This window comes from Lycorma delicatula, chromosome 12, assembly GCF_047948215.1.
Source record: "Lycorma delicatula isolate Av1 chromosome 12, ASM4794821v1, whole genome shotgun sequence".
Classification (NCBI taxonomy): domain Eukaryota; kingdom Metazoa; phylum Arthropoda; class Insecta; order Hemiptera; family Fulgoridae; genus Lycorma; species Lycorma delicatula.
Window position 1 is genome coordinate 8,575,505 of NC_134466.1, and position 24,818 is coordinate 8,600,322.

The following is a 24,818-nucleotide window of genomic DNA, read 5'->3' on the forward strand; positions in this document are numbered from 1 at the left end:
CAGCGAACGCCACTACCAATTCGCCGGTCATGCTTCATCAAAGTTTAGCCGTCGTCTCGAACAAAATGCAAGATATACTCGCCACCAAAGACTAAATGAATTTACATTTACGTGGCTGGCTTGGAAAGAGGTAGCCTAACTCAACAAAACAAAGATAGAGCCCTAACTTTACTCTAGGAAGAGAGACGCCGTTGCCCAGCGAAGACCATGTGGAGGTACCTCTCAGCATGACCAGAGACTTGGAAAAACTTCCCCAGGGGCTCCTAAGTAGCCGAGCCCGCTCGAGAGCGAGCACGTATAGCTTCGGAGTCCCAGACAGGAAGGAAGAAAAGATAGAAGGATAGAATGTGTGTAAATGTAACCAGGCCGGTTAGTATATTTAGATGAGCAAACTATAACTACAAATATTTTTTTTTTCGGTGTGTTGTTCCGGCCTGGGGAAGAGTGCAATGTTAGCCACGCGGAGTATCATCGGACTAGCGAACTAGCCCGACTAGTGTAGTTTGTGCGTGTTAGTGTAGATGTAGGTGTATATTCCGCGTGGGTATGTATACCACCTCAGAGTCCAGGGCCAGAAGTCTTCTGTAATACGGACACCCAACCTGTAGTCCACTCCGGATCATCCTGCGTCCTGCATGCTTTAGCGGTAGTGCTAAAACTAAGAGCTTAAAACATTAATTCCTTAACCTAACTTACAAACTAAGAGAAGAAAAGACAAGCCAGGTTCGCCCCTCAACTGCGTAGGATACCTAATTCGCGTACGAACTCGGTGAAAATCCTACACGCCGCCTTACTGCCCACCATTTCACGGGTCTGTCCAAATTCGACTCCTATACCGCTGTATTTCCTACGGGTGTGTTCTCTCACCACCCCATACCTCACACAGTCAAATAGCACATGGGCGCTAGACTCATCGACTCCGCATTCGACGCAGAGTGGGCTCTCTTTGAGACCGAGGTCAAACAATTTCTTATTAAAATCTCCATGGCCGGTAAGGAATTGGGATGTATAATGATCCCAATCCTGCCACTTCGACTTCATTCTTTCCGTGACGTTAGGGAAAAAAACATACGTTACTCGACCTGTGTCCGCAGCGCCCCAGCGAGCCTGCCACTTTTGCAGTGTCAGATCTCGCTGTTCCTTACGGACCGAGCTCTTTTCTTCACCTCTCTTAACCCGCTTATAAATTTCCGCACGTTCAATGACCAATAAGTCAGCAGGGATTACCCCAGAAAGAACTGGCAATGCAGCCGTTGAAGTCGTTTTATACGACTTGCAAACGGCGATGAGAGCAAGGCGCTGGGCACGCAAAAGCTTCTCCCGGTGAAGCCACTTCTCCGCCAAATCACTCCAGCAGTGTGACGCATACGTCAGTATCGCCTCGAATACCGCACGGTAAATCACCCGACACGCACGGACTCCCAGGCCCCACTCTCTATTGCAGACACTCTTTAATTTTGTTAGGGAACTAACAGCGTTATTACACAGATATTCTACATTGAGGGAGAAGCTACATTCCTCCCCAATCCAGATACCAAGGTACTTTACTTTATCCGCGTATGGTATCGGAATACCATCCATTTGTACGTTTTGACGTACCGAAAGGGATTTTGTCTTTCTTAGGCTGATCAGTTTACTTTTCTCAGGTGAGAACTGGAGTTTAGCCTCGTAGCCCCAGTTCGAGACAACGCCTAGGGCAGTACATGCCCTGGTCTCAATTTCGGCTCTTGTGTCGCCTTCCACAAGCAAGAATATATCTCGGTGAGAGATGCTTGTGCATCTCTCACCGAGATCCGACGTAAGCAATTTATTAATAATTACGTTCCAGAAGAACGGCCCGAGGACAGACCCCTGCGGACAGCCCTTCGTTGGCTCTTTCTCCAGTGTTTCACCCCCGATGGTCAACCGGATCTTCCTACCATTAAAATAATCCACAATCAGCTAATAAATGTCTCGCGGACACCCAACGCCTAGCAGGCCGTCCAATATAGACGGCCACCAGGCGTTGTCAAACGGGCCCTTTATATCCAAGCTAATGCCCAGCACCATTCTATACCGACTACCCCGAACCGTATCAAAAACGAAGCTGATTGCGTCCGCTGTTCCAACACCTCGCCTAAAGCCAAATTGCCGATCACTGAACGCTCCCCGAGCCCGGAAGAGCTCATCAAGACGGCTGGAAATCAGACGCTCGAGCACTTTTCCAAGCACTGGAAGGATTGTTATCGGTCTATACGACTTCACGACTGCCCTGTCCAAGTCAAGAGACTTAAGGATCAGCCGGAGATCGCCTTCTTTCCATTCCGAAGGAAAGGTACCCCTACGTAAACAGTCGTTATAAGGTTAAAAGGTCTTGGGGTAGACTGCGGGACTGCAGTCCCGCAGTCTACCCCAAGACCTTTTGACAACCTCACCGATAATCCCGTCCACCCCCGGCGCTTTCTATTAGGTAAGGCGACAACCGCCTGTTTTACCTCATTTAGACTCCAATCCCCGACAGGGTCAGAGCAGCGATCCGTATTCCGCTTCCTGACCGGCCAGTCCACGCTGATGGTGGCGTGTCTTATCTCCTCGCCTGACTTGCCGACCCTTGTGCAGTTAAGGCACGTCAGTTAGCTCTCCTGGGTAGCAGGACAGTCAAACATCTTGTGACTCTCCTTACCGCAGGTGCGGCAGAGAGGCTCACTCGAACAGCGTTTGGCCACATGACCAAACGCGAAGCACTTAAAACAGTGCAACGGCGCCACATGGTCCACAACCCGACAGCAGCCAAAACCGATGAACCACCGGTCCCGACTGCGCATGAGGTATCTCATGCGGGGCGAGCATTCCACCTCCACAGTGTACGCATCGCGCGCACGACTGAGGCGACGGAACCTCTCAGAGAACTCCTCGTCTGTAATGCCCTGTAGAAACTGGGCGTTCTGCCTTAACAGGGACGCCGGTAAGTCCTTCTTGTCAATGTCCGACGGCACGTCATATATTAGCACCCTCGGACCTTTCTTGACCGGGGCCTTGGCTTTAATACCAGCCTTGGTCCACTCTTGGTTCAAAACAAGGCTCGATTGAGCCCTGTTGGCCACCTCCAGCACAACTCCACCGGAGATGCGCTTGACACGGCGCACCTGCAGGTGCCCACAATCGGCCTCAGCACTTCCTTGGCATTCTTTTCAATTTCCGCTGTCGTCATCTTTGTCTTGTTCCCCTCCTCGGGAAACAAGAGGACAGCTGGGCTAGCCCTGGGAGACCTCTTCTGCACGGCAGAAGGGACGCTCCGATTCGCCCTAATGGCAGGTGGCACCTTCTTGGCAACGTCAGCGAAGGAAGGCGCTTTCGCCTCCTTCCGCATAGTCACCATCTCCTGCTGCATCGCCTCTGTAACGGACGATGCACTGGCTGAAGTTACCTCAGTCACAACTGCCGCCTTGAGCTCTGTAAACAGAGCTCGGACGCCACCCACCGCCTCCTGCGAGGCCTGCTGGATGCCAGTCACCTGGCTCTTCAGTCTAGCGTGTTCGAGGCGCACGTCCTCGAACAACAATCGAATGGCGCGCAAGGAGCTATCGATCTTACCCATCGTCTCCTTGCTCACCTTCCTCGTCTTGTCCGAGTCCAAGGCGACGAACACTTCAGCGCAGAGGCGCTCCAACCTGTCCCGCTCAGCGAGCAGGGGAGGCTCTCCACGCTGTGACGAGGTGCCGGCTACCGGCCCACCTCCCACATCATCTTGCCCCGCCTGAGGGGCCACACTCGCACTATCATTTTCGCTGGTAGACATCGTATTAGTGTAGTAGAATAAAAAAGAGAATAGGATAAATTTATATAAGAGTTTGTCAGCAAAAGCTAGCAAACAAAATTTTCAAAGGGCGTACTTATCATATTAGTGCCCTTGAACAGTCGAGAAATTAGAAAGCATGCGCAGAGAGTAAGTGAGGTCGTTCTAGGGCGGATAGGCCCCTCACGGATCCCCCGGGACGCCGCATACTCACCAGCCTACCACACTCGGGCTCCGGTCTTCGAATTTCTTCTAGGACTGTCGCTCGAGAGGGGTCACTAAACTGAAGGAAAGCCTGACGACTGCATGCGAGAGAAGTCAGACCTGGCTCTATATTATCCTGAAACGGGTGCACCGTATACGCGCCCAAAATCTCGGGGCTCCCGACCGGAATAGGACGGGTGAGTCCGACGTACGCAGAGCTCGCCATCTGAATGCGCATGCCCAGCCGCTACCCCGCTCATTACCGCAAGACACGGTAGCAACTGCTCCCTCCCGGGTTACAGCGCGACCCATGAATGGGGAGAGAAGGACGCCTGGACACCGCCAGCCTAGCGACCGCCAGCTCCTCTGACCGAAGTCTTTACGAGGGCAGTACCCGTACCGACACTCCTTGCAGTGGTCGGCTCTCTTCCCGCCCCGCTCCCCACACAGCCCAGACCACCAGGAGGACACCCGAGCATGGAACCCGTCGTAGTGCAGGAACTGCATCCAAGCACTCACCTTTGGGACCCACTTCTACGCCGAGGGGCAATCTGTACACACAGAGGGCCCCCCCGGGTTCGTCCGCCTACACTCGGACTCAGATCTCCTGCCCGTCACCGGACAGGCGACCAAGATTGCGTGTTTTTAAAATCCCGCCGGCAAGTAACTTTTCAGAAGGTGTAAACCAAGACTATTGCAATGGCAGAAGGTTTCCCAGCCACCAAAGTTTCACCGCGTATGTTTAACAGGGCTGCAGTCAAACGATTTTCTGCAGCCCTCAGCGTTCACCGCTCTCCCACTGTCCCACTTAAGGCGGTATTAGCGAGTTGTGCCCCTGCTGCGACACACTATACACAAGTCTGCAGGCCGACTTACTGACACAATTCGGGCCCCAGAGCCTACGGCCAAGGTCCGCCAGGACGGATGCAAACCCGACTAAAACCTGTAGTGCTCAATATGAACACTACCAACCCCGCATTAAGACTGCATCCGCCCCCTAGGGGGCGCCTCTGGAGTCAGCGAGTGATGAAACCCAGGCGGAAGACTTGGCGTTAGCGTCCATAGCAACCAGCCCTCTGATAACACCCCTCGTGACTCGCACGACGGTGAATTGCTCATCAGAAAACCGAGTCATCCAGGAGACACCCAACGAGACCGAACCGACCACGATCGTAGAGAGCGGCTTTTCCCAATGAGAATGAATAACATCAACCCCGTGGAAGCCGACCACCCTATCCCAGGCCGTCTACGGCTCCTGGACCAAGAGGACCTCGAGGTCGTACTCCTCAAGAATCCTAATGGATTCATTGGTGGCCGCTCAGGAACGATGCAGGTTTAACTGACCCGGGCGGAAGCGTTCGACATGGTGACGACCGTTCTCGAAAGCTTCTCCCGATTCTCAATTTTCAATTTTATGAAAGAATTCTTAAGAGGTATAAAAACTATGTAACAGAATCAATATAAAATTTATTTTTCACAGTAATTTTTACAATGTAATTTTTTTATATATATAAATGATAATACAATTTTTTATATATAATTATAAAAAAAATAGATTCTTGATGCTATCAAACACATAATTAAAATCATTTATGATATAAAGTAACAATGGAATGTTTATATATTTTCATTAACACATTGATTGCAGATCTAAATTATGAAAGTCAATCCAAATGAGGATTCACTTTTTTTTATTACTACAGTCTATATTTTCATAAAAAAAAAAAATATAACAAATGTAGAAAATAAAAAACCATACACATGGAGTGTTGTTAACAGCATGCAGTGATGTTATTGATAAATAACTTAACTGGCAATGTACAATATACATTACGAACAGTCAAAAATTTTGGATAAACTATTTTATTTATCCAATATTTTTTACACAATTTACCGTTATTATTGTCAGTTTACATAACATGATTCCAGCATGTTGTAATTAATAATTATTGCAACAAACAATCATTAACATACTAAACTAACAGCAAGCTCAATGTAAACTTAATTAAAATAAAAATTACTTTTAGAATCTAGTGATGCATCATCAGATATTTAGATAAAGAGTTTATTCTTTGTTGTATTGATACAATCAAAGATCGAATCGTCTTTTTATGCGGATGTAATATTTTTAAAGTTAAAAGGAATAGCTATCATGATCAATTAAATTACAATCAGTAACAATTAAGCAGCCTATTAATAAATGTGTGTCAGTTTAAATAATAATTTTCAAAATTTACCTGTTCATAAAAAACTGTTAATTTATGTTTACATTTTTAAAAAATATTTTTTCAAAATAATCGATTCTATTAATATTGTTATTTATTTCTAAATTGTTTCCTATATTTATTATTGATATATATTGAGGTAACCCAAGAAAAAAACACCAATGGTGGAATGAAGAATGTGACAAAGCAGTCAAAGACCGACACCGGGCTTGGATCAACCACCAAACCCAGAAAACTGAAGAATCTAACCATGAATTCACCAAACAAAGGAAAATAACTCAGAAAATTATAAGAGGAACCAAACGACAAGCCCAAAAAAACTTGATTCAGCAAATAGAAGAAAGTTCCAAGAAAACTAATTTCCGAGACTATTATAAAATTTTTGGTCAGGCTCTTCAAAGATATGAACCACCCACCCATATGCTGAGAGGAAAAAAAGGAAATATGGCCCACACCAATAAGAAAATGCTGAAATTTTGGCAGAAACCTTCAATAGACTCCTCAACTGTGACGACCCCCCAGAGCTTTTTGAGATTGACACTGAAACTCCAGTTAAAACTTCACCAGTAAATATCAACCCGCCAACAATTCAAGAAGTTCTCGCAGCCTTAAATGAAATAAAAAACTACAAAGCAAGCGGAGAAGACCAGCTTTTCGCAGAACTCTGGAAACACTCATCAGTTTATTCAGTCAAAACTTCCCTACATCTATGCCTCGTGAAAATATGGAACGAAGAAAAACTTCCAGAACACTGGACCACAGCCCTCATCCATCCATTACATAAAAAAGGGGATAAAACTAATCCGGAAAACTACAGAGGCATATCTCTCCTGGATTGCACATACAAAATCCTGTCGAGAATCATATACAACCGATGCAAAGACCAACTTGAACTGGAACTTGGGGAATACCAAGGGGGATTTAGGCCATGGAGAGGTTGCCCGGAGCAAATAATATCCCTAAAACTTATGATGGACTTATATAAAAGACGGAAAAACCAACTAATAATCACCTTCGTCGACTTTAAAAGGGCCTATGATTGTATACACCGACCATCCATGCTGAATATTCTGAGAAACCTGGGCCTTCACCCTAAACTCGTAAACATGATAAAATTAACTTTAACCAATACCCAGTCCAGAGTGAAATTCAGAGGTGAACTCTCTCAACCCTTCTACATAAAAACTGGATTGAGGCAAGGAGACGGCCTCTCACCACTCCTTTTTAACTGCGCCCTTGAATTTGTCATGAGAAAATGGTATGAAATAAATCCCAAAAATATAAAAATGGGTACTAAGAAAAACTCCATCACACTAAATTGCCTAGGATTTGCAGATGACCTCGCTCTTTTAGCAAATAATATTCAAGAAGCCAAAACACAAATCATGAGCCTTCAAAACCTAGCACAAAAGATAGGGCTTCATATTTCTTTCGAAAAAACTGAACTAATGGCCATAGATCCTCTGGTAATAGAGCACATTACGGTAAACAATCAGAAAATTAAAATAGTAAAACAATTTAAATATCTAGGGGAAATAATAATTTATAATTTAAATGAAAAAGTGACATGGCAAAACAGGACAAATAAAATGATTAAATCCCAAAAATTAACTTGGTCAACATATAACAAAAAATGCCTTTCTGCTAAAACAAAACTTAAACATTATAAAACTGTAGTACAGCCAGAAGTCACCTACGGAAGCGAGACCCTTTTCAAAATCACTCAGAAAAACCGAATTGAAAAAATTCTGAAAATAGAGAGGAGAATTGTCAGAACGTGTATCAATAAAAAACACCAAAACGAAGGCCAATGGTGGATTGTGCCAAATGAGGTGGTGTATCGAGAAATAGAGCCTGTTACTGATACTATGCGGAAAAAAAGAATCTCTTTCTTCGGTCATCTCATAAGGACACCGCAAACAAGACCGTCAAGAAATATCATTGAAAAGCTCTGGTTCCAAAAGCTAGAAGTAGGATGGATCAAAGAAATTAGAGAAGATATGAAAGAATTGGGAATTTCCCTGACCGACCTACAGAATAAAACTGGAAAAATTACAAAGCTAAAAGATAAAAGCATTAGATTTAAACAAAAGACAGACAAACGACAAAATACAACGAAGAGGGTGTTTACGGATGAAGAAAAGAAAGCAAGATCTGAACGGATGAAGAAATACTGGGCAGCTCGAAAGAGTAAAATAACACGCTTTTCTCAGAAAAGATCCAACTAAAATTGACTTAAGTGGTCCCATGTTGGCCGTAAAAGTATAATAATAATAATATTGAGGTGATCTGCAACATTCTAAAAATTTTTTTAAATTTATATAATCTCTTAAATATCCTAAAAATCACTGTAAAGGAAACTAGCATCCTTTGTTACGGCTTCGCTCACACTATGTGCATATAGAACTTCAAGAATTGGAAATAGTTTTTCAGTAATAATGGGCTACTGCTCTCAGAGTTACTATTTACTGTTACTCAGTATTAGCATTAGTATTACTCAGTTACTACTTTAGTTACTCAGCTATTCGCTACTTACTGGATAAAATAGAATAAATTCGACAAATAACATTTTTTCAGTTAATTACGAAAACGGTCTTCATTCCCTTTAATTTTGTTATCAGACTAATTTGTTTTTATGTATAATACAATAATAATACGTATTGATTTTTTATAAACAACAACATTGTATTTAGTAAGTCACAAAATAACTGCCTGAAAAAGTAGACAAAGACGATGATCGATATAGACAATGACAATCTATACGTACAATGACATTAAATTTACTAAAAAAAAAGTTCTAGATTATTTATTCTTAAATATTTTTTTTTATTTACGATTTATAAGTAGCAAGAACGGTGAGTTTTGAACTACGGTAAACGTTCCAGGTCAAAGGAAAGCTAAAGAACACAGTAAAACTCCCAAGTACTCTCAACTTTGATGTTAAACAAATATCCAGTATTATCCCCAAAAAATACCTTCAAAACAGTTAGATATTTCTATTATGTATATCACTGAAAATACCTTGTCCAAGAGATGCGAGATTTTTCAAATATAATATTCATAATGTTTATTCATGGCGTTTACGCAGCTCAGTTATTTCAATCAACAGCCAGCTGGTGGCAATAACAGTTTAGTCATTTTGTTATTGATATTCATCTGTTTATAATGAGCGCTACAATCTGTGATCCTGCCAAGTGCGATATATAAGGAGTAATCTGGTTTTTAAAGGCAAGAAAAAATTTTATAGCAATATTCACAGGAAAATTTGTGATGTTTACAGGACAAATATTACGAATGATATTCAATTAAGATGGCGGGACTGTTCATTTTGACAAGAGCGAATGAACATTCACGATGAAGGATGTAAAGCAGGTCATCGGCAAGAACAGATCGTTTGATCGATGAAAGTCGACGAAAAAATTTCGGAAAGGCAGCGCTTCACTGCGTCACAATCGTCTTTGATGTTTACTGATATTTCATGATTTTTGATTTATGAAGTTTTAACTGAAAAACTGGACTATAAAAAGTTGTGTGCCGGATGGATGTCAAAGTTGTTAACTGATACTCACAAGGAAAAATATCTTGCTGAGGCATGAGTTTTTTCAATGTTATGAAAAAAAAAGCAGGTGATGAATTGCTTGATCGCATTATTACCAGAGGTGAAACCCGGCTTTTTATTCAAATGTCACAGCGGTCGATGCGATGGCGGCATTCATCATTTCCTAAACTGAACAAGTTCAAACAACAATGTTTGGTAAAGAAGCTTATGGCTACTGTTTTTTGGGACAAGAAGGGCGTGTTGTCAAATTTTGTGATATCAGGACTGCTGTGAATGCTATGTATAGCAAAATTTAAAAAAATCTTAGAACAGACAATAAAAAACAAATGACGGGGGATGCTATTCGTATAGGATTTTGTTTTTATATGATGATGCCCAACTACACATGGCAAATTAAACAGTACGGGGATTGGAATAATTTCATTGGAAAATCATTAATCATCCATTTTACAGCCCTGATTTAGCTTTCAGAAATTGTTATTTAAAACAGTGACTTGCATCAATAAGGTTTGACGATTATGAGAAACTGAAAAGCGGCATAACTGTGTGATTTAAATCAGTGGCGGTGAAATTTCTAGAAAGAGAAGTGAAACATTATGAAAAATGTGTTGAGGTTGAAGGTAGCTATGAATAAAAGAAGTAAATAAATGCGGTTTTTACATGTAGTAAAGTTTGTTCTATTTTTTTTAGTTTTATTGGAGTGAAACTTCTTAACGCAGGCTTCAGAATGGGAGTCAAATGAGAAAAAACAAGCGTCACGCGCTAGCCGATAACAGTTCATTCAAGAATCGTGTTCGAAAAATTCTACTGTTATTCTTTTGTAAATGGTTTTGATCACGCTCATATTTAAATACTTCAATCGCAAATTAGATTTAACCGTTGACAGATTTAACAAATTTGGTTTCATCTTTAGTTCATATTTCTTATTGATAAAAAAATTTTTTGTTTGTGTAATTGTGTACACGTTATTTTGCACCGTTAGTAATTCATACAATATTGCATACGAAGCTTTCACCTTTCACTGCATGCACCGACACACTCGTTAAAATTTTTTTTTATTTCAAAAAAGTTCTTGCTTTAAAAACACCTCATATAATGATAACAGATCACCAACCTACATAAAAATCAATTAAATTTTAAAATCTCTATACAATCCAGAAGAGAAACAACTGAAATTATATAGGCAATACATCATTTATATTGACGTAAATGAACAAAGTGACTGGAATAATGGAGATCACTAATGTTACATTCACTTCTTCATCATTTCCAGAAAAAAGAATGGTATTAGCAATTCATTTTACACTTAATTACTACAACAAAATATAGTGACACAAGTATAATTAGGATTTAAGAAAACCAGTGGCAATATCAATGATTAATATCAATATTAATATTCACTGTAATATTAAGTATGAATATCTGCATAATGTCTATTAAAATAAGCCTAAAAACACATAATTATTTTAATAAGTTTATATATTTACTTTACCCAAAACAAATAATAAAAGTTGTAAAATAAATAAAATAACTGGAATGGTTAAAAGTATTTTTTATAAATAAATGAAATAGAAATTAATACATCCGTAAACAAATATATAAAAATGTAATTTTAAATCACGCATAAAATTTACCGCCGTTTCTTTTTCTCTTGTTTTCTAGTACGATGATGGGCATGTGGCCTTCTTGGAGTAGCATGTGGACTTCCTTCAGACCCTTCATCATCACTTACATCGCCATCCTAAAATACACGAAGTAATAAAATAAAAAAATAGGAGAATCATGCATGTTATAACATTAACTTATACTTTACAAAAATATAAACATTTCCAAACATTTATTCTAAATTATCCTACCACGTGAATGTAAAAATAGGAGAAAAAGAAATTCATCGGTAAATTAGAAATATTATTAAATTTTTCACATTTTTCATGAAAAAATCATGAGGTCAACAATCCATTTGAAATGTCCCAAAAAGATTTAAGCCGGTTGCTTGACCGATTAAAAAAAATGGAAACTTACCCGTTTTTTTCCTACACGTTTCAGGACCTTAAAACTATTTTTAAATTTTTTTATTTTAGTAGTTTACCTGTGGCGACCATTTTTGTTACAGTGTGCACACCTGTTTTTCTGATTGTAAGGGCTTACAGAAAATATCATAACTAAAAAACTATTGGTCCTGGAAGGATGAAACAAAAAGCAATTTATTCATATTTTCTCAAGGTAAAAAATCAGTCTAGTGGTTTATTTACTTATCGCTTTCCTTTCTATGAGAAAAACATGAAAAATGTCACTTTTGGTAATCTTTTTCAAGAGGTGGGATGACATGCAAAGTTTGAATTATTTTTTTATATGTAGGTATATGCTAGTAGTTTTACCATAAATAATATTAAAGGTGAAATAATTACCCCTAAAATTTTATGAATTTCTGAAAACTACTTTTTTTTTAAATTAAAAATTTGGCTTCAAATAACTGATGGGGCTGGTGATAAAAATTTCAAATTTGCACAACTTGCAGTGTTTCTGTAGACGTTTATGACAAATAAAAAAGTTTCTTGTGCATTGTACTAATAAATAAATTATAAACTCCCAAAAATCATGAAAAATCTGTTAAAAGCGATGCCATTTTGACTCGCTAAATACAAGATCTGTAAATAAAGAAATGACACCGATTCAGAAAAACTTTTTATTTACAAGACTCTATCACCTTTGAAATAGTTCCCTTAGGAAGCCACAAAACGCTTCAAATGGTTTTCCCACTTTTCATAGCAATGTTGGAACTGAGAAACCGGAAAATCCTTCAGATGGTCGCTTACATTTTTTTATCTTTTCTACTGTTCCAAAATGGTATCCTTTGAGGTGTTTTAAAGTCAGTAACAGAAAAAAGTTGCAGGGACTCAAGTTAGGTGAATAAGGTGGTTGAGGAACTACAGGTATGTTTTTCTTTGCCAAAATCTCATTAATTGAGAGTGCAGTGTGACAAGGTGCATTGTCATGATGCAGCATTCAGTTGTCTTTGATGGCTGGTCTCATGCGGGCAACTCTTTTCCACAGTCTTTCAAGAATTTCTTGGTAAACATATAGATTTACATCTGTCCTGTAAACAAAAACTCCTTATGGATAATGCGATTACTATTGAGGAAACAAATTAGTACGGTTTGATTTTTGATTTGCTCATTTCTGCTTTTTTGGGACGTGGTGAGTTTTAAGTGTGCCACTCCTTGCTCCGGCGTTTTGTTTCAGTAATAATATTTTCTAGAAAATCAAATCAGTTTCAATTCATCCTAGAAGATTGTGGCACACTTCCATCCTGTTGTTTTTCTGTTCAACAGTGAGGAGGTTTTTTGGGACCAATTTTGCACAAAATTTTTCCATGTCCAATTTGTTTGTCAAAATTTGATGAACTGTGGTATGGTTCAAATTCAATTGTTTTGCAATCATTCTGACAATTGATCGTATGTCGTCCCGTATCAAGTCTCTGATTCACTCAACACTGTCATCCCTTTTTGATGTTAATGGTCTTCCAAAGCGTGGATTGTCCGCAACTGATTCCTGGCCATCAGAAAATGTTTTAAACCACCTAAAAACTTAGGCACATGACAGGGAGTCATCGCCATACACCCTTTTCAATTTTGAAAAAGTTTCAGTAGCATTCTCCTAAAGTTTAATACAAAACTTGATTGCAGAGTGTTGTTTATAATTACAAAAATGAGTGATAATAATTATGAGCATCACTCCTTTTTGTAATGCACAACAAAAACCCTTTTCACGAAAAGTTTGTTTACGTGGCAAAAATAGATTAAAGTATTAATACCTAATATAAATCAGCTGTTCATATAACCAGTATTAATAGTAATAACGTTACAGTAGCAACAGTAACTTTACAGTGTTGCCACTTTGGCTGCCAAAAAGCTAGTCTCATTACTTTATTTACAGACCTCTTACAGTCTTACGGTCTTCATTTAGTCTTCTTTGTAGTTTACAATTTTTATATTTAGTCCTTATGTTGTTGAAATTGACGTTTTCAATATTTTTAAAATAGGGCTTTTGAGTTAAAAATGCTTGTAAAACTTACCCAAATTTAGATTTCAATGAGTAGCCTACATCTTTTTTCAAAAATTCATTTTTATTTTTATATTGGTTTACTTTTGTAAACGCTATCGAAGAAAAAATAAATTGTTGCAAAATTTTAATTATTCTTCAATGAAATAGCCTGTTTTTGTAGCAATGAAAGTTAATTATTTGGCGTCACTGTAGTTAGTTCAAGTGATGTCAACTTTCTCAGGACTGCAGATCAGTACCCACACTTTGTCTCGAGACTTTTGAAAAGATGTACATGGTCCAGCTGGGTGGAAAAAATGAACCTGCACATCATAATTTTTGAGGCTAATATCTACCACTGATCATCATATACAGAATCAATAGTCCTTTTCCTTAGTGAAAATGGTACAATTCAAACACAGTATTGTCTTCATAGTCCTTGGAGTCTGAAGTAAAGTAACATCTTACAATGCCTTCTGACACAGGAACATACTTGTGGCAGCTTCTAGTACCAACTCTTTCACAGCAGTCAAAACGGTTTTTTAGAGTTTCTGAAGCTATCTCATTTGGTTTAATCGAAAAGTACTTGATGTTTTTCAGCTTGTGATTACAAAATGAATGCATTTCATCACTGTTTAGTATTTGACTGTTTAATGGCCTTTGCAGGTTTGCCTTTGCCACATCTCATTTTTATGTTCCTCTTTTTATATTAGTATCTTTTCCTCTTTTTATATTAATATCTAAGTATCTTTTTATATTTATACTGATTTGAAGCACCATCAGCAAAATAGATGAGTTTTTTAATGTTCTGATGTACTTCCTTGATATGGTTGGTAGAAAGTTTATGAAAGCAATAATATGTTGCTGTGTCGTGCTTCAAGTGATCACATAAAATACAAACACTTTTGTGTTGTAATACATCATTTTTCTTGAAATAGAACACAAAATTGTGAACTGTGGCTTGGCTGTTGACCCAGTGGAAGCTGGATGAGATTGTGAAATGCTTCAGTTGTTTTTTTTTATTTGTGTTCTGTGTGTTTATAATGTATCTGGAACTAACTGAGCCACAACAATAGGAACTGATTTATTTTACAGTCCATTACAAACAGCGCAAAAAAAGTGTCACATCAATCAACTTTCATCCACATTTTGGTCTGACCAACCCAGATAGTGTTAATGTGTTCATGTTAATTTATGTGTTTGTGAATTTAATTACGAATTACACGCCACATCGTCTACTGCGCATAGCCTATGCTGACATCATTCAGCAACACCCCAAGACCAAAATTCAGGTAAGTCATAGCCTATTTTTAATCATTCACATCTTCATATTTTTAATTATTCATTTCCAATGCATGCCTCTACACAATCATCATACTTGTGCCGTGTTAAACATCATTATTACTCTTGTCGTATAATACAACCAGTTGTGAATAATCATATCTTCACTACTATTAATTTAAAAATAGAGGATTCAGAACAGTTAAGATTGTTAATTAAAAAACGAGGTGTGGTTAAGGGACAAATGACAAGATTCAATAGTTAGTTAAATAAATCAGATGATGTTACTCAGCTTAAAATCAGGTTAGTTAAATTTCAAGAACTGTTATCGGATTTCGAAAAAATTCAAACCGAAATTGACATTTTAGATTCTGAAAGCCTTGGGGATCATTGGGCTCAATTTGAAGATACATTCTATCAATTAACTATGCAAACCCAAACTAAAATTCAGCAGCTCACTAAGGCTGACACTATCTGTGTAAACCATGAAACAACTGACGAAAATAATGAGTCATGTTGGGCTTATCCCCGCTTTTCCTTACCAGCTATCAAGCTGTCCACATTTTTGGGAGAATATGTTGTTGTACAGTGTTATCATGTGTTACAGCTGAAAACCAAATAATCAATTTAAATAATTTTTCTAGTTTTACAAGAGCTCAACGTGTAATGAGTTACTGTTTATGCTTTATTAATAACTCTCAAGCACAAAATTCGCGCCTTCGCAGTCCATTATCAGCTTCTGAACTTTTGATTAGCAGAACGTGTTTTGGTGAAGATTGTGCAAAAGGAATCATTTCCAAGTAAGCTTAATGATTTGTAGCTAGGAACCAATGATTTGAAACTTAATGATTTGTATCACTAACCAAAACCAGCAAACTCATTTCTTTAAGTCCATTCTTAGACAAAAACAATGTAATATGAGTCGGTGGAAGATTACAGCATTCAGATTTAACTCAAGATCAAATTCACCCCATCATCTTACCAAAGAGTCATACATTTACTGATTTGATTGCCAGACATTTTCACATCAAAATGCTTCATGCAGGGCCACAGTTATTGTTAAACATTATTCGTCAAAAATATTGGCCAATCAATTGCAGGAGTTTAGCTAGTAAAATCTTCCATCAATGCATCACATGCTTCAAGGTAAATCCAAAACTTCAGACACAAATTAGGTGTGATTTACTAAAATCAAGAGATTTATCTCAAGACACGGGGAAACTCAAAGATATGTACTCAGATAACAGTACTAATTTTGATGGTGCTCAGCGAGATCAGCTAAAACTAGGAGAGTTACAAAAAAACAAGGAATTTTCTTAAATTCCTCGTTCTTTGGTAACTAGATAAGATAGAACTAGTAACTAGTTAAGATAGAACTCTTGTTCTATCGTAACCTCTCTATATCAAGAGGGGATAACGTGTCATGAAGACATCAGTTTTAACTTACATTCAGTTTGTAAAATTATTGACACAGATCATGGGCATGTATCAATTCACGCCCATTAGTTCCTTTGTCAGATAACCCAACTGGTCTTTCTCTTTAACTCCTCCTCATTTCTCAATTGGTGATGTACTCACAACTAATCCTGAACCTTCCATGTCTGATCTTCCAGCAATTTGGTTTTTCTGGCATTTCTCCCACCACCACCCCATTCAGTCTCGCCCTAAAGCGACTGAATGTCCATACACAAATGGCTATTGTTCCTCAAAATGGTTTAGCAACCAGTTTGATGTTCTGGTGGCTGGGACAGACACAAATTGTATGAGTCCCAGATGGACTAACCAAGATATGCCATTTTGGACAGAGTTCGCAGAACTTCGATCTTCTAGTTTTTTCCACAGGATTTTCACTTTTAAAGGAAACATACAATTCATTTAGGTTTATCAGAAGAAGGCGCTTTTACTTATGCACTTTGACACCATCAACATGCATGCTAACACAATCCTTTTTACCAGGGCACAGCCTGCTATTATTGTCATCTTTATAAAATAACACAACTTTTTTTAATTGTGTCATTACTAATTCCTGTTTTATGTCTTTTACCGAACTCCGATAGAATGCCTTGCTTTTTAACTAATTCTCTAGTAAGTCTAACCAAATGCTCAGACACATTGAACTCTGATATTATTTTAGATCTGGTCCAAGATTGAGGAAGTAAACTGATAATTTTAACCTTATCTTCTTTAGAAGCAAGAACACATTTTTAATTTTAAAATAAGGTCATCATATTCATGTGAAGATTGAGCTGGATTTTCATTTTCAGAAAATTTTAAGTCAAAACACAATTCAAGATTCTTTTTTAATTTTTCAGATACGGTATCTATTTTTAATTTTAATGCTGATGGTCTTTGATCTGAGCTTAATTTTTTCTATTTTGATGGATGTGATACACCCAAAATGCTACAAGCAGCATCCAATTGTTCAATATTGTGATTCGGGGCAATGTATTGTTCTTGGTTTTCGCATTCATATAGTTCTTTGTTCTGCTGAGAAAAAATACTTTAGAAACAGTTAACACAAAGAGACTTTCCAAGAAGTAAATTTAAATTTGGTAAAATGTGTTCTTTAAGAGCTTGCTCTAATGTTATTTGTCTTCAAGTTTTTCTTAACTGTTTTTTTATGAGTTCTCAAAGGGTTACAATAGAACTGTCCATACAGGTGACTGAATTTTAACAAAAACCTTTTTTATGATATTTACAAACACTAGTGACATCTGAATTAACATATAAAAAATAGTTTGTTGGCTTCATCAATAAATTCACAAATTTTAATGAGTTCTTTTGGCACTGTACCAAACATTGTTTTATGACACACTTCATTCACATAAATTCCTATGGAACATTGTTCTTCCATTGTTTTATGTGAAATTACTTGAAAAGAATATAAAAATTTAACTGATTTTAAAATTTGCAAATATAATATTATTAAGTAAAACTTATTTATTTAATAAACACTTCCAAACGCACTATGAAATTTGAGACACTCGATAAAGATGTGAACAGGTCATTGACTATTGCCAGACTGACCAGTCTGTAATTACAAAGCTAAATGATGAAACAAGCTTAAATGAGCAGGTTGATTTTCCTGACTACTGGAAATGACTTTAAGCGCTTATTATAACATGAACACTGCAGTTGAATGGTTCAAACAAGTCTATTTCAACTATAATATTAACTATAAAAATATTACAGTGTCCAGAAGACAAGAAACACCCTTGAAGCATTTATTTGGCGAGTCAAAATGGTATCACATTTAACAGGTTTTTCATGATTTTTGAGAGGTTATAACCTTTTTATTAGTACAATACACAAGAGGCTCTTTTATTCACCATAATCATCTACGAAAACACTGTAAGTTGTGTAAATGTGAGATTTTTATCACCAGCCCCATCAGAGTTATTTGAAGCCAAAATTTGAATTTTTAAAAAAATTAGTTTTCAAAAATTCATAATAATTTAGGGGTAAGTATATCATTATTTATGACGAAACTACTAACATATACCTAAATATAAAAAAATAATTAAAACTCTGTATGACATCCCTGCCTCTGCTGGACCAATCTTTGATTTTGAAAAAATATGAATAAATTGCTTTTTGTTTCATCCTTCCAGTACAAATTAGTTTTTTAATTATTTTTTCCGTAAACCTTACAATCACAAAAATAGGTGTACGCACCGTAACAAAAATGCCCGCTAAAGGTAAACTGCTTAAATAAAAAATGTAAAAAAAATAGTTTTAAGGTCCTGAAATATGTAGGAAACAAGCGGGTAAGTTTCAATTTTTTTTGAATTGGTCAAGCAACCACCCTTAGGTCCCTTAAAATGGATTGACCCCATGATATAAATAAGACACTTACTGGAACAAGAATTCTGGCAAAGATTTGCATTAGTCTTGATTTTGACAGAAAACGCTAGGTACCAAGAATTTTATTCTTGACAGACTGCTACTTTAGTAGGAAAACTAAAATGAAATTTAAAGTAAATAAGTAGGCAAATAAAGAATTATGTAAACAAATTATTCTATCCTACGTATAATTTTGAGATATGGAACCCACGGTGACCTCAGTGATCAATTATAACCAAAATTAAATGTCATCAATGATCTGCATTCAGAAGTCATCGTACAAAATTTACAGTTAATCCAATCTAAAGATATTAGGCACAATAATAAACGATGAAAGAAAAGTAAAAAAAAAAATTACCCGTGAATGAATTTCCCTAAATATGTAACAAAAATGATGGTATTTTCATTTTACTCCCCTCACTTTTTTTAGCATTTTTTCACATAATACTTAACATAGAATGTTTTATAATAATCAATGAATAAAACGTTAGAAAAATACCATAGTAACCCTATAACTCAATAAAAATAACCCAGTAACACAGAGAAAACACACTTACATGCTATGCTGTATTATACCGGTCATTTTAAACATTCTCCTTATTAACATATTTTACTTATTAAAAATAAAAGCATTATTGCTTATAATTATAAATATTATCTAACCAAATTTAACTTATGCTCGCTAACCTTGACTAATTTTTTTTTTTGCTTGATGCAATTCACTACAGTAACTCAAAGCTTATGAATATGAAATGCAATTTTTGTAGCGTACGAAAAAATGCCATGCCTGACCAGGATTTAAACCCAGGATCTCTGTATGATAGGCTGAGATGCTAACCATTCCGCCACGGGAACAGTAATGTTTTGATTATTTAAATAATAAATAATCTCAATAATTACTGAATTCATTATTTTTTTTAATCCCCGGATCCACCGTTAGACATTCTTCAGAGGATGAAGATGAATGATTTAAAGCATCTGTGAAAATGTTATGTCTGACCAGAATTTGAACCCAGGACCTTCAGATGAAAGACTGAGATGCCACCACTCGCGCCACGGAGGCCGGTGAATTTATTATTTGAATAATCAAAACATTACTATTAATTAGTCAAGATTAGTGAGTGAAACAAGTGTAGGTTAAGTTTGGTTACATTATATTTATAATTTATTTGCAAATACCTCCAAATATCCACTGATTTGGAAGAATGCTGCCTCTACTGTACTTTCTTTTTGAAAATAAGGACTCGTTTAATTCTACCATCATTTCTGGATCATCTTTTTGGTTTTTTTTAGTAAATGATCAGCACGTGTGCACACATATGTGCACGTGTGCACACATATGTGCACGTGTGCACACATATGTGCACGTGTGCACACATCCTGCCTCTATGATCAATCATGACAAAAATGAAATATAATCAATGCTCTACATACTGAAATCATTGTACCAAGTTTCATTCAAATCAGACCAAACTGCCAAGAGTATCAGGCAAAAAACAAGCCAACATAATATTTATTCTGAAATTTTTCAATGCTAAATTTTTTTTGGAGGGGCGGATGAAAGATCTGCAAAAACTCTGACATGTAAAATTTGACCTTATTAGCCTAGTTTTACTTGTATTTATGCTGTACTATATAGCTGCGAAAATAAAAATAATTAAATAACATCAATGTGAATCAGAAATTAAATCATTAATGTGAATCAATATTGAATCATACTGAACCAAATCATTATCACAAACCACACTTGCATTCCATACAACTGCGGTTTGTGTTAAGTATGTTTAATGGCCATATGCATAGCTGTCTCCTGTATTTCACTATGTACCAAATGATACAACAGAGTTAATATTAAATTTTGTTAACTTGGGAAATCCATGACCTCTCTGAGGTCTCTAAAATGATCCATCAGTTTGAAAATGAAGCGATTAGGTTTATTTGGTATTCAAACAATACCAGGCAAATCATCACTGAAAGGCATAGATAGATCAAGGTCATCCTCTGTAAGCTTAACTAACACAACTGAAAATGTAAGCAAAATTTAAGCAACAGGTGTGTAAAGAATAAATTTCTGACATCAATGTGTCCATTGGAACAACACTAGCAATCCTAAAGTACTTATTACTTCCAATTTTAAGTCTACATTCTGACCTCTAAAGACTAATTTTTCAACTGCAACAAAATAACTGTCACTTCTCATTCTTCTATTCACAAATTTGATGTTTTAACTTCTTCCCATTTCTCAAGATTAAGTTAAGCTTAACTCTGCCATTCTGACATCACTAAGAGAAACCAGTACGATACAAAATATACTTGTGTACCTGCTTAGAGAACACGGTTTACTAAAAGAATTTTAGCAATGGGAGAAGTACAAGAGAAATTTATTGTTACTTAAGGAGATTACTACAAAGGGGATGACAATCAATTAATTTCAATGAGGTACTTTTATTAAAGGGCAAGAATCAGAATTTTTTTTGACTGAATCTCATACAAAAAAGTGCACCAGTTTACCGTAGTGAAACACCAAGTGATTGACCTCTACATAAGTCAATGAATGAAATATAAAAAACCAAGTACTGTGAATATCAATAATTTACATCAACCAAAATTCAAACAGTTGACTCAGCCTACAATGTTGTATATTCATAGTTTCTAGTACTATTTGTTACTTAATTTATTTATAGGTTTTGTAAACTACCCATCGGGTTGGTCTAGTGGTTAACGCATCTTTCCAACTTTCCAAAAAGTCGAGAGTTACAGCGTTCAAGTCCTAGTAAAGCCAGTTCTTTTTACACGGATTTGAATACTAGATTGTGGATACCGGTGTTCTTTGGTGGTTGGGTTTCAATTAACCACACATCTCAGGAATGGTCGGACTGAGAATGTACAAGACTACACTTCATTTACACTCATACATATCATCCTCATTCATCCTCTGAAGAATTATCTAAATGGTAGTTACCGGAGGCTAAACAGGAAAAAAGAGAGAAAGAGAGAGAGGTTTTGTAAACTAGAAAAACAGTACCGATTTATATTTTGTGTAAAAAAAAATTAAAGAATGATTTTGTTTAATTGAATCAAAACTGTAATCAATTATACTTACACAGGTAAAACAAAATCAGGTAAAACAGGAAACACAAATTAATAAAAGTGTAATGAGGTACAAAAAAAAAGATGAGTAAACTCTCACTCGATTTTCAGCCCTGAAGATAAAAATAATAAGCCCTGGAGATGTAAAATAATGGTTAGAAAATTACACTAATACAGCATGATAAACAACTAAAAATATGTCACGAGATTTACCATTGTTTAGAACTGTAATACTGATTCTTGATCGACTTAAATTTCTTTTTTCATATCGTAAAAGTATACTTAAAATCAGGAAAACACAAGATCTAAAGTTAGGAAAGTAGGTTTAGGCGCTGGGTGATCCATACAATGTCAATATCCATGATGCATTACCATTACTTTAGTCAATTAGTAATGTTTTGTGCGTTATGGTGACCTGTTCAGATGCTAATCCATTTTGTGGAGAGAGGGTTAGGGTATCTTGTAAATTATACTATTATGTGTAATCTCTCTTTAATTTTTGTAAATAACTATGTTAATTAATATAAAATAATGTATGAAGAAAAAAACAGGTGAACAATGTAAATTCAACCCCTTCCTGGTGTAAAACTATGTACACTAGTACAACCAAATAAAAAAATATGAAATTTCAATACGAAATGACACAAATAAATCTAAAAGCTAAAATATAAGCAGTTAAAGCAGGCTTGTTGTACGACTCAACCACTAACATTTTTCTGAAAGGGATTATTTAATTCTACTTATATATCCATTTTAATGCGTACTGAATTAAATAACCTACAAATGATTCACAAACAGATCTTAAGTTTTACATATATTTAAAACTTAAGATCTGTATGAGAATCAAAGATCTATTTCAAATACCTATAAGCATGCTTTAGACTTGTTAAATTAATTCTCTCTTTTCTAGTAGAAATTACTGAGACAAGTAAATTAGTAGTAAAGCAATAAGTATTTATCTGGTTACAGATTTAAAAAATAAGAATAAATACCTTAAGACAACTGGCTGAACCATCTGTTGTTCTCTCAGGTAAAATAACAACAGCTGCTATGCATACCAATTGGAAAATTGCTCCTAAGTATAATCCACATCGTATAACAGAATCCATTAGGTCTTCAGTCTGAACTGTAGCCTCCATTCTATAATAGAAACATTAATTAATTATATATGCTTCTTAATATAACATTCTTGTCATCACATTGCGGTATATCAATTAAAGAAAAGCAAATAAATAAAATTATAAAACAGATTGTTAACTAAAATTCTATATGTAATATTAAAAAACGTACAACACTACCTAATTTATAAAAAAATAAACGAGAATATTTTTAGAACATTACAAAGTATACATTGCAAATGTATGTGGATTTCTAGCCAAAACCGTGAAAATAAAATAAAAACTGGTTTTTACTGGGAGTTGAAAATTATTAATAAGTTTCAAAGAAAATTAAAAATTGCTTGCTACTTAACTGAAAAAAATGTATTAAAAAAGATTAAACTACTGGAAGAATTCGTTAATTATAGTAAAGTACACGTTAAACAAGTAAAAACATAAAATTAGTCAATGTTAGACTTTTTCAGACAGAATGATATAATGCAATTAACTAATTATAGAAGTGCAATCAACTAAGCTCGTCAAAAGTTATTAACATAAATATTAAAAAAGTGAGATAAATAACGACTGTAAACGTATTTCAACCTGTTAATATTCGTAAAGAAACTCTTCAATCAATACTTGTTGACATGAACCTGGTTCTAAAAAGACTTATTCAATAATATCGTTATTGTGATTTTATTTCATACCTTCCAACATATTACCAGTTCGTCTTGATTGGTTAAAGAAGGATAATATTATTTTATTATCCAGAGTGTTTCAGCTAAATATTAACGAAGATTTTTTTTAAAAATCGTCGACCTATAATAAAAGTAACAAGTTTGACGTAATTTCATATTTTCGGCATTCAATTTAAAATAACAAAAACACGAGTTTTCATTACTTCTTATTAGTATAGTTACGCCCGCCCACCGAGGAGCAGATTAATCAATCCTTTATTTCAAAATACTTGAAGATCAAGTTTAAAAATGAGCAATTTGCTCCCAATATTTTTTCATTTAGTATTCCGTCCGTAGAGACCTGGCTACTCTTATTTCTTCTGTGTAATTGGACATTTCTTTTTTTTAGGGGGAGTCTGATTCCACGATATTAAGTTCTAGATATTTTTTGATCTCCTTAAACCAATTGTAACTGTTCTTCTCTTCTTAATTCTTGATTTTATTGAAGATTTGTTTTATCAGTCTGGTCTCTGGAATAATATGTGTCCATAATATGCTAGTCTTCGTTTTTTGATGATTGATTCTGACATGGTGCAGAGAATCTTATTTGTAATTATCCACCATTTCCCGTAGACTTGGAGTTTATTGTTTAGAATGGTTCTGAGGACTTTTCTATCAGTTATTTGCAGTTTATCGGTTATGGATAAATTTATAATGTATAATTACAATTATAATTTGTAATATAAATTCATCATATATTAATATGAATTTTAATGTTCATAAGTAGTCTAGTAAATTTCTCCTATATAATTATTTACAAAAATTATTTTTTTCATTTTTTATATTTTATTTTTCCTACGTATTTAGTACTTTATGAAGACTGCCACTTCATCATAATATTTATGTAAAAATTTAGATTAAAAACATAGTTAAATCTATGTTAGTTTTAAAATAATGATATTTTATGTCAGTGACAGATAATTTACATTTCTATATTTTTAGGATTTTAATCATTTTCATAAATAC

General features: G+C 36.0%; 1 protein-coding gene across 3 annotated transcripts; it reads right to left on the reverse strand.

Moving 5' to 3' along the window:
• Positions 1 to 5,432: 5,432 nt before the first annotated feature.
• On the reverse strand, positions 5,433 to 23,939 carry LOC142332736 (protein anon-73B1). Of its 3 annotated transcripts, none has more exons than XM_075379344.1 (3): positions 23,823 to 23,939; positions 23,011 to 23,158; positions 5,433 to 11,504 (listed from the first exon to the last, which is right to left on the reverse strand). In XM_075379344.1, the coding sequence occupies exons 2-3, from the start codon at positions 23,155 to 23,157 to the stop codon at positions 11,394 to 11,396; spliced, it is 258 nt and encodes an 85-aa protein (XP_075235459.1). In that variant the 5' UTR covers position 23,158; positions 23,823 to 23,939; the 3' UTR covers positions 5,433 to 11,393. The 3 variants fall into 3 exon arrangements, with proteins under 3 accessions (XP_075235459.1, XP_075235457.1, XP_075235458.1); XM_075379342.1 differs by having other exon boundaries at positions 23,719 to 23,830; XM_075379343.1 differs by lacking the exon at positions 23,823 to 23,939 and adding an exon at positions 23,490 to 23,616.
• Positions 23,940 to 24,818: the final 879 nt, after the last annotated feature.

Bases quoted from the DNA above. Each gene is read 5' to 3' on its own strand.
- LOC142332736 (XM_075379344.1), bottom strand. From the start codon at position 23,157: ATGGAGGCTACAGTTCAGACTGAAGACCTAATGGATTCTGTTATACGA. The intron at 11,505-23,010 runs GTATTTATTCTT...CGTGTATTTTAG, and splicing joins GTTCAGCCAGTTGTCTTAAG to GATGGCGATGTAAGTGATGA.